The 10,389-nt window shown below is 47.0% G+C and overlaps 1 protein-coding gene across 2 annotated transcripts; it reads left to right on the forward strand.

Annotated features, from left to right (window-relative positions):
- Window positions 1–2,100: 2,100 nt before the first annotated feature.
- Window positions 2,101–6,115, forward strand: LOC123052476 (peptide chain release factor PrfB1, chloroplastic). 2 transcript variants are annotated; one of them, XM_044475662.1, is made up of 7 exons: window positions 2,101–2,425; window positions 2,854–2,931; window positions 3,008–3,228; window positions 3,678–3,881; window positions 4,520–4,735; window positions 4,853–5,039; window positions 5,454–6,115. In XM_044475662.1, exons 1-7 carry the CDS (start codon window positions 2,290–2,292, stop codon window positions 5,756–5,758), a joined length of 1,347 nt encoding a protein of 448 aa, XP_044331597.1. In that variant the 5' UTR covers window positions 2,101–2,289; the 3' UTR covers window positions 5,759–6,115. The 2 variants fall into 2 exon arrangements, with proteins under 2 accessions (XP_044331597.1, XP_044331598.1); XM_044475663.1 differs by having other exon boundaries at window positions 2,104–2,425; window positions 2,838–2,931.
- The last annotated feature ends 4,274 nt before the right edge of the window (window positions 6,116–10,389 follow it).

A 10,389-nucleotide genomic window follows, 5' to 3' on the forward strand; every position in this document is an offset into this window, starting at 1 on the left:
ATCTAGGATGTTTTATATGCATTTATATGCTATTTTATATAATTTTTGGGACTAACCTATTAACCTAGAGCCCAGTGCCAGTTTCTGTTTTTTTCCTTGTTTTTGAGTTTTACAGAAAAGGGATACCAAACGGAGTCCAATTGACGTGCCAATTTTTGATGATTTTTTATGGACCAAAAGAAGCCCTCGGAGTAAAAGAGTTGGGCCAGAAGAGTCCCGGGCCGTCCACGAGGGTGGGGGCGTGCCCTACCCCCTGGGCGCGCCCCCTATCTCGTGGACGACTCGGAGACCCCCTTGACGTGAGACCTACGCCAAAAATTCCTATAAATACAAAAACCTCCAGAACATAACCTAGATCGGGAGTTTCGCCGCCGCAAGCCTCTGTAGCCACCAAAACCCAATCGGGACCTTGTTCCGGCACCCTGCCGGAGGGGGATCCCTCACCGGTGGCCATCTTCATCATCCCAGCGCTCTCCATGACGAGGAGGGAGTAGTTCACCCTCGGGGCTGAGGGTATGTACCAGTAGCTATGTGTTTGATCTCTCTCTCTTTCTCTCGTGTTCTTGATTCGGCACGATCTTGATGTATCGCGAGCTTTGCTATTATAGTTGGATCTTATGATGTTTCTCCCCCTCTACTCTCTTGTAATGGATTGAGTTTTCCCTTTGAAGTTATCTTATCGGATTGAGTCTTTAAGGATTTGAGAACACTTGATGTATGTCTTGCATGTGCTTATCTGTGGTGACAATGGGATATCATGTGATCTACTTGATATATGTTTTGGTGATCAACTTGCGGGTTCAGTGACCTTGTGAACTTATGCATAGGGGTTGGCACACGTTTTCGTCTTGACTCTCCGGTAGAAACTTTGGGGCACTCTTTGAAGTACTTTGTGTTGGTTGAATAGATGAATCTGAGATTGTGTGATGCATATCGTATAATCATACCCGTGGCTACTTGAGGTGACATTGGAGTATCTAGGTGACATTAGGGTTTTGGTTGATTTGTGTCTTAAGGTGTTATTCTAGTACGAACTCTAGGATAGATCGAACGGAAAGAATAGCTTCATTTTATTTTACTACGGACTCTTGAATAGATCGATCAGAAAGGATAACTTTGAAGTGGTTTCGTACCCTACCATAATCTCTTCGTTTGTTCTCCGCTATTAGTAACTTTGGAGTGACTCTTTGTTGCATGTTGAGGGATAGTTATATGATCCAATTATGTTATTATTGTTGAGAGATACTGCCTTGTTTCCTTGCATTGAAATACCGTTTACGCTCACTTTTATCGCTTGTTATCTTGTTGTTTTTATATTTTCAGATTACAAAACCTATATCTATTATCCATATTGCACTTGTATCACCATCTCTTCGCCAAACTAGTGCATCTATACAATTTACCATTGTATTGGGTGTGTTTGGGACACAAGAGACTCTTTGTTATTTGGTTGCAGGGTTATTTGAGAGAGACCATCTTCATCCTACGCCTCCCACGGATTGATAAACCTTAGGTCATCCACTTAAGGGAAATTTGTTACTGTCCTACAAACCTCTACACTTGGAGGCCCAACAACGTTTACAATAGAGAGAAACTGTGTTTCCACATAGGAAAATGACATGCTACAAAAGAGAAATTGCCACACATATTTTAGGAATTGCCTTGTTACATCAGAGGAAACTATCATGCTACACACGAAAATTATCATGCTCTATATAAATAACGCTACTTGTTCAAGATTTGCATCATTCGCTCAAACGGTGGATGGAGCGAATATTTTGCGTCGTTTAGCTTAGGGGTGGACGGAAACAACGGTGCCCCACGACTGCACGAGGATTGCCACACTGTCACGTGTCGAGACTTGCACGGACGCGCCACATGGCTTTCATTCCAAAAATCATTCCCAAAGAATTTTTCGCTCATTCTCATTTCCGTTTTCTATTTGAGTGGGGTTATGGTAGCCTCGTGTAGAATTTCTTTTGCACTCAACCCTTGACAGTCCAGCCTTTTAAGCCTAACCATTATGCTAAAGCCCAACAGCAATAGGCCCACCTACAAGTGTATCAAGCTAAAAGAAAGGTACTACCAAAAAAAATCGATGCCGCTGAGCGTCACGAACCCCTGAAGCCAATCCCGAACTCGCCGTCGACACTGAGCTCGCGCGTCCTTCGACCTCCTCTTCCCCAATCCCCTTGACCCCCCGCCCCTCCCTCTCGCGCCTCCAGCACCGCCCCTCCGGCCCTGGCTGCGTCGCCTCCGCTGGCCTTCGCATTCCCCTCGCCGACGGCCATGATTGACTGCCCGCGGCTGCTTCTTGCTGCCGCGAGCTCCGCTCCCGGCCCCTCGTCCGCCGCTTGCCGGAGGTTCACCACCGGGTGCCCAACCTTCTCCTTTTCATGCCGCAGCCGCCTTCCTTCTTTCCCTGGTGAGCTCCTCCTCTCATACTCCTATGCATCCGTGAGCTATTCAACTGCTGACTCTTGCTCCCTCCGTTCCTAAATATAAGTCTAATTTTAATATAAATTACATACGGATGCACATAGACGTAGTTTAGAATGTAAATTCATTCATTTTGCTCCATATGTACTCTGTTGTATATATTGGAATCTCTACAAAGACTTATATTTAGGAACGGAGGGAGTAGATAAAAGTGTTCCTGTGTAAGATGTCAAGTATACCTACGCCAACTAGTATATGTTTGTAGGGAACTCTATGTTTGTATTGTGCGCGATGCGGGCGTGAGAGTTTTAAAGCTGATGCTCCTAGTTTGGCTAGAGAAGAAAATCTGGGTGTTCATGCTTTAGTTTTCTTATATCCTGTGGATGGGACGATGACAGACTTGGATCAACACAGTGCAATCTGCATCCTCTGGGGCGGGGAGCCAGTCGAGCGTCGTGGATGAGCCGGAGGCCGTCGAATGGGCCATGCAGGGTAATCTATTTGCTCACTTCTTGATTTCTTTCAGTGGGCTGTAATTGTAATCCATATGACTGGAAGTTGGGTACAGACTTCTACGCTTTGCGCAAGGATGTTGAGTTGGCCGTAGAGCGTGTCAATGAAGTCAGGCAGGATGCTGGACTGGAAAAGCTTCTGGAGGAAATCGCTTCACTGGAGAACAAGTCTGGAGATAGTACCTTGTGGGATGATCCTTCCAAGGCACAGGAGTTGCTTGTTGCTCTCACAGAGCTCAAAGAGAAAGTCAAGCTTCTTAACGATTTCAAGTCCCAGGTTTGGCTCCATGGCACTCTTATGCATCCAGCACCTTAAAAGATATTGCTTGCAAAACTTTAGTCATGTATAATATAGTCGTTATATAATGGTAATGATAGTTATATTATAAGGAAAAGGATACATGTTTTGTTGCATATCCAAATAGATGATATAAATTTGTGGAACAAGCATGGCAATAAGTTTTTTTCTTCGGAAAGGAGGTTTAAACCCCCGGCCTTTGCATCATTGTGATGCACACAACCAATATTATTAATTATTAAAGGGAGTACAAAACAAAGACAATCACGGCCAAGCCATTACAAGAGATATGAATAAAACACCTGTGACTAAGTCGACTTCTTCGGGAGCAACGCCTTCAGGAAGGGGTACCGTCGCCATATCTGGCTGAGCATGGCAATAAGTGGCCATCAACAATAGTTCTTAATTGTGGTCTTTCCTACATTCAGGTTGAAGAAGCGGATACCATTGTGCAGCTTACAGAGGAGTTAGACTCCATAGACACAGGCCTTCTTGAGGAGGCATCAAAGATCATAAAGGCATTGAATAAGGCACTAGATAATTTTGAGATGACACGGCTTCTTTCTGGGCCTTATGACAAGGAAGGAGCTGTAATTACTATCTCTGCAGGCGCTGGTGGCACCGATGCCCAGGTATTTGTTCACTCCATTTTCAGGCTTTAACCTGACCTCTTTAGACCAGCAGAAGTTGTACTTTAGAGTTTAATTTACTTTCTGTTAGGCAGCATGACACTGCTTGTTATTTAAGCTTGGACTGTTTTTCTGTTGCTTTGGTATTTGGGTTTTATTTATCTTATGTATTAGTCATTTGGTACTGTTGCTTCCGAAGAAATTTGATCTTATACTACTGCTAATTCTCTTTGCTATCCGGTCATAGTTTGCTAGCGTATATGCAATTACTTGTATGAATTTTTGAATTTTATCACCATAAAAGACTGCTCTTCAGACTCCGATGAGTAACAAACTAGCCCAGCTATGGGACTGGAACTGCACAAGCTTCGACTATATGATGATCAATAACTCCTAGTTGTTCTCATCAATAGAAAGCAAGCGAGCCTGAGCGCTGAAAGTCCTCGTCCATGATGATGGCCTTTAATCCATATTGTACATAACTGACCTGTAACCTATCTATGTATATGTAGTTATACTCTAATCTCACATTCTCACTTCAGAATGACAACAAGTGATGCTTGGCATTTCCTCCGACAAAGCACGTGCTATGGATAAACGGTTGTGATTGCATTCTTTTAAACTTGGCTTGATCTTTGCAGGATTGGGCTGACATGTTACTCAGGATGTATGTTAGGTGGGGAGAGAAGCAGCGCTACAAGTCAAGAGTGGTAGAGAAATCCCCTGGTGAGGAGGCTGGAATAAAATCAGCAACAGTTGAATTAGAGGGAAGATATGCCTATGGGTATCTCTCAGGAGAGAAAGGGACACACAGGATCGTCCGCCAGTCTCCATTCAACGCTAAAGGCCTTCGACAGGTATCTTCATTTTGCAGTCCTCCTTTTCTGTTTGTTATCCATATTCTTGCACGCTGAAGGTTAAACACGTACAATAGGTTCTTTCTAAAAGTTTGCGTGATGTGCTAATTTTTACAGACCAGCTTTGCTGGTGTTGAGGTCATGCCTCTTTTACCAGAGGAATCCTTGGATGTAGAAATTCCTGAAGAGGATCTGGACATAAGTTTTACGAGAGCTGGAGGTAAAGGAGGCCAGAATGTGAACAAAGTGGAGACGGCTGTTCGCATGGTCCATATCCCCACTGGCATTGCCGTTCGTTGCGCAGGTATTAATTACCGAGAACAGCTTGCATCACACCTATTTATGCTTGCTATGTTGAACAGCTACGCAACCCGTTATGTATGGGTATACATGACATCTCACTCATCTCAGTTTGACAAATAAGCACACCAAGTGCAGGAATAAATTCGTGGTGATTGAAATTTGATGTGAAAATCTGAATGATGCTCTCCTGAAACTAACTGAATCTCCTGGTCCGGGGTCCTGGTATAGTTGATAGGCAATATCTTGCAGCTTTTCAACGATAAGTTCAGCTTGTCACAGAATAAGTCATTTATGATCTTACATGTATTAGCTATTTAAGAATTTCACTGGAAATATTTTTGAATCAAGAACCGGAGTTAACCGAGTGTTGTGCAGAATGAAGCTGACATTTGGGTTATCGTGTCTAACTTTGCAGAGGAGAGGAGTCAGCTAGCAAACAAGATAAAGGCCCTAAGACGGCTGAAGGCAAAGCTTCTGGTGATCGCCGAGGAGCAGCGTGCATCGGAGATCAAGCAGATCCGCGGTGACGCGGTGAAGGCGGAGTGGGGGCAACAGATACGCAACTATGTCTTCCACCCCTATAAGCTCGTCAAGGACGTCCGGACGGCCTGTGAGACGTCGGACATCAGCGGTGTGATGGATGGCGAGCTGGATCCCTTCATCAAAGCCTACCTTCAGTACAAGCTCTCTGCTGCTGCCGAGGAGCAAAGCATCAAATGATGCTGACATCGACAATCCAGGGTAGCAGTACGGAATTTTGATGCGCTCGTTATCGTTGGCTGTGGCTGATTGAGCCGCCCTAGTGAAGGTATGCAGTTTTACAGAGGCTTTTGCAGTTTTTGTAGTCTGTGTCCAGTGCCTCTAAAGGTTCTAGATATGAAAAACAGTCAAATGATGAATTGAGTTGAAGGTTGTGTCTAGTGAAACAGCTCGATGAGAGTTTTTAACTGTTGGAACCAGAAGCCACAAAGGCATGATGGTCGAAGCATTGGTCTCGTAACACATGGAGGGTGCCTTCTGTAATCTGTACTGTACTATCGGTGCTTCTTTCACCATTTGATTTTTGCCTATGATGAATTCCTGAGTAAGCTGAACCGTAACAAACTGAAGTCGACGGCGGTTTGTCCATAAATTTTGTGTCCATGGGAATATTGAGCATAGATACCTGGGAAGTAAGTATGCTGAGGAATATTGTGTGTAGGATTATTCTGCTGGAGGTTTTTAAATTTTGATGATCGATCGCTTCTTCTTTTTCTTTTGACGCCAATCAGTTGCCTCTTTAGCTAGACTGGGCTGCAACTCAGTTAGGAAAAGCTGACAAGCTATTAGGCCCAACTTGCTATCGCGTATGTGCGAGTTTGTTCTTCCGATGTTAATACCATGTTGAAACTTTGTGAAAGGCAGGCCCCCATGGCCATGGCCATGTGTGTGTGCATGAGTTTATTCTTCCGATGTTAATACCATGTTGAAACTTTGTGTTGTCATGTGTCTCATTTTTCATGTGTCTCATTTTGGGTTGAAGTTGAAAATTATGATTACAAGTTGAAAGCTTCGGTTTATAAGTCGAAACCTGCAGATACTTGATTATAGACGCTAACTTTTCTTGTGAAAAAAGGTCCATGTATTGTGGGTCGAATGCTGATATTTTTGGTGTTGAAATTTTTTTTGCGGGGATTCTTTTGGGGTGTTGAAAGTTGAACAGTAGAAAGTTGGTTTTATTTAAGGGGTTTAGAAAGTTGCAGCCCTGAAGTTGAAATCTTTGCGTTTTCCTTTGAAGTTCGATTATTTTTTGTAGAAAAGCTGTGCCAGTGTCAGAAGTGGCACACCACCCGTCTTGGCCTACCCGAGTACCCCACTAACCAGAGTACCAGGGGGTGCTTTCCTTCCACGTAGTCCTTCTTGTACTGCTGCCACGTTTCCCTATATAAGAAGAAATATTACTACTCCTACCACGTGAGCAGTAATCGTAAAGCGAAGAAAGGGGAAAAGGTTAATTAACGGCGACACCATGATTCAAAGCAGAAAGGAGGCAGGGCCATCCTGCTTTGCTTTGCTTCGGGGATGACGCAAAACTGCGACCCCTCCCTCCCTCCAAGTGTAGTCATTAGTCAACCTAAACACTCAAAAGATTCCACAACAGTACCAGATCCAGCTTTCCGCCTAATGGCCCATTCTCGCGAAACCATCTGTCCCATTTTGCCCATCACACACGGTCGAGTTGGCACGCCGATCAGACAAGGAAAAATTATCATCCATCCATCCATCCATGAGGGACCATCCAATCCAAGCGATCGAAAACCGACTCTCCCGGCTAACAATGGCGTGTTTGGTTGCTTTCGCTGCCGGGCCTGGCTTAGAGAAGAAAAACGAGCCAAGCTCGGCAGGGCATGGGTAAGCAAAAACAGGATCAGAAACCTAAATGACCAGTTGATTGGTTGCCTACTTTAGGGGTCTTGTTATCGAGATGCAATTTTTACTCGGCGTTGTTAACAACAAAACTTAACAGCCATCAGGTTGGGCTTGACATTCGTCAAACACTTTGAGCGCACCGGACTTCCACTGCCCATTGTGCCCACCACCAGCTCCCGACGACCGTGGACGCGCCGACTCGCTGCCGTGGACGAGCTTGAGCTGGCCGTTGTTGAGGATCTTGCCGCGCCCGTCACCTCTCGGAGAGCCTCTGCGCCGGCCGCCTCGTCTTCATTGCCTCCCCCCGCACTCTTGTCGTCGCCGGCGGCGACAACGGAAGCCGCGTCGCGGTCCAGCTCGGCCGTGGCGCCGGCTAAGGCCGTGGTAGCTGAACGAGGCCACAACAGATCAAAAAACTTGTCTCACTCGACGGAGGCAGCAGAGGCAGAGGTGGCTCGTGGCGCGGCAGCTCACCGTAGGGATGAGACGACAGCGGAGGCGCGAAGCGCCGGGCATCACAGGTGCGTGGAGGCGGCACGCAGAGGTGCGAACACAGCTGGAGGCCGGCCGCGGGGCGAGGTCGTGGCTCAGGTAGCGGCGAGATGGCTCCTTGGCGAAGAAGAGGAGGCTGGGCTGCTCGAAGCGGGCAGCTCAAGACAGAGGTGAGGCCGGGCTCAGTAGAAGCAGGTTGCGACGGCGGCTCACGGTAGAGACTGCACGAGACCGGGGCGGCTCTGAGACGCCGGACCGCAGAGGCGGAGACGGAGTCCGCGGCGGCTTGAGGCCGTACCAGCGGGGGCGGCTGACAAGGCTGCGCCTGGCAAGGGCGAAGCGAGGGTGAAGGCCGACTCAGCGGAGGTCACTCCGTCGGCGCGGAGGTAAAGCCGCAGCGGCGGCGGCTGGCCGGGTGGCTCGTGATTGGCTCGGGTCGGGGCCTGAGGCGGCGTAGCCGGCGAGTTGAGGGCACGGCAAATGCAAGCCCGCGGTGGCGAGGCGCAGCTCGTGGTACAAATGGCGCGAGGCAGAGGCCGACTCAGCGGAGGCCACTTCGTGTGGAGACAGCTTGGCGGCGAGGCGACGACCGACAGCTCGGGTGGGGCCGGCTCGACCGCTCCGGCAAGGGAGCGACAACGTCAAGGAGCTGCAGAGTCTGCCGGTGGCCACGTCGGTAAGCCCCACCCTCACGCCGTCCGCAGCAGCGGGAGCGGGAAGGTCGTTCGACCTGGAGGACCTGTCGTCGCCGTCGTCGCGGACGCTGACGGACGAGATCAACAGGATCGCACTGGAGTAGAGGGAGAGAGAGGGAATTGAGAATTAGAGAGAGAGAGGGATTAACTCGAAACACGCGTCTTCAGAGAGCCACCCACGTGCGCCTCGAAGCATCGCTCGGGTCTGGCTCTCGGAAAACTACCGATTCAGCCGTTTCGAACGGGCCGGGCCCATGGATGCTTTAAGAATCGGACTATGCGGGCTCAACAATATATGCGAGGAACCAAACAACCGAGGTTTAAAAAGATGTTGCATCAGATAAACCTAATTGGACTTGATGCGAGCAATCAAACTCGCCCCAAAAGTCGAGTTTTGGTGCGGGCGAGACGCCGTGTTTGCCAAAATGCCGAGTGCCCATTGTCTAGTACTAGGAGTAACAGCGACGCAGAACCATCAAACCTGTATGATTGCTAGCCAGAGATTAGGAGCACTGATGGCAAACACACAAATGCTTTTCTGAATCAAGGACCACACGGCGTACAGCACCTTTAATCTGCTACTATACCCACACCGATCTTACTGAATCCATCTATTCGGAGTCCTCGTTTTTAGAGCATATCTAGTAGAACCCGCGGCCGACCTGTAAAACGCGTTTGCAGTTTATGGAAAACAGTCTTTACGGGCTGGCTCAGACGGCCGCAGATGCAGACCCCCTAAATGAATCCGTATAAAAGGATATTCGCGAAATATTTTTTTACGGGTCGGCTTTTGCGGGCTCTGTTCGGGCACCCGCGCGTTGATCCGTAAACAGAAAACGCCAAATTCTCACATTTGACATAGGTTCGCACAAATAAATTTAAATTTAAACAACATAACACATTTTATACGCAAATAAAAGCCTCAGTTTAGTAGGACAAATGCAAAAGAGGGTCTTGCAAAAGTGACGACCACGTCCGGCATTGTCTTGGTCGATCTTCACTCCGCGCCATCGAGTCCATCTTAAAGTTCATCGCCACCACCGAATCCACCTCCGGCGCTTGTTCCAACTCCCGCACCGAAATCATCGACATTGCCACCATATGGAGCAGAGAAAGATCTCCGGAACTGTAACACGCATCGGACGACGCAACCATTCTCCTTTTCAAGATTCTCTGCTTGCCATATCATGTCATGTTTTGATGAGATCGTCCATGTCATTATGGTTCATTGACATGATCTTGTTCTCTTCGGCGAGCAACTTGGACATGGCTTTGTTTTCAGCGGCACGTGCTCTTCTCTTCTCAATGGCCGCTTTGTGCAGCCCCTCTTCCTTGAGCAATTTGTGACACCCCAAAATTTTGGCCTTGTTTTATTGATTTAAAATTTTTCCAGGAAATAAAACTTTTCCATTTGTCAAGATTTACCCTTTTGTTATTGTGGATTTTTACTTCAAGTGGAAAACTTTCAAAAGGTATTGTTGGACTTGAATACTCTCTATGATAAAACAATTCTTTATCAGTGGATTTAAATTTGCTAGATTTGTTTTCTCAGAGCCTTATTCTTTTAAAAATGATTTCTTTTGAATTTGGAGCCTGTTTTGCACTACAACCATTTGACAAATGCATTTAAAATTTCCATCAAAATTTGGGGATGTCATGTGATGTTTCCACATCACTTTTATGCAAAAATACCTTTTGGCCATTGGAGATTTTGAGCTCTACACCAACTTTTCCAATCTGGTCCAGTAGGCACTT

Source organism: Triticum aestivum, chromosome 2D (genome assembly GCF_018294505.1).
Source record: "Triticum aestivum cultivar Chinese Spring chromosome 2D, IWGSC CS RefSeq v2.1, whole genome shotgun sequence".
NCBI classification, from domain to species: domain Eukaryota; kingdom Viridiplantae; phylum Streptophyta; class Magnoliopsida; order Poales; family Poaceae; genus Triticum; species Triticum aestivum.

Bases quoted from the DNA above. Each gene is read 5' to 3' on its own strand.
- LOC123052476 (XM_044475662.1), top strand. From the start codon at position 2,290: ATGATTGACTGCCCGCGGCTGCTTCTTGCTGCCGCGAGCTCCGCTCCC. The intron at 2,932-3,007 runs GTAATCTATTTG...AGTTGGGTACAG, and splicing joins CGTCGAATGGGCCATGCAGG to ACTTCTACGCTTTGCGCAAG. The intron at 3,229-3,677 runs GTTTGGCTCCAT...TCCTACATTCAG, and splicing joins TTAACGATTTCAAGTCCCAG to GTTGAAGAAGCGGATACCAT.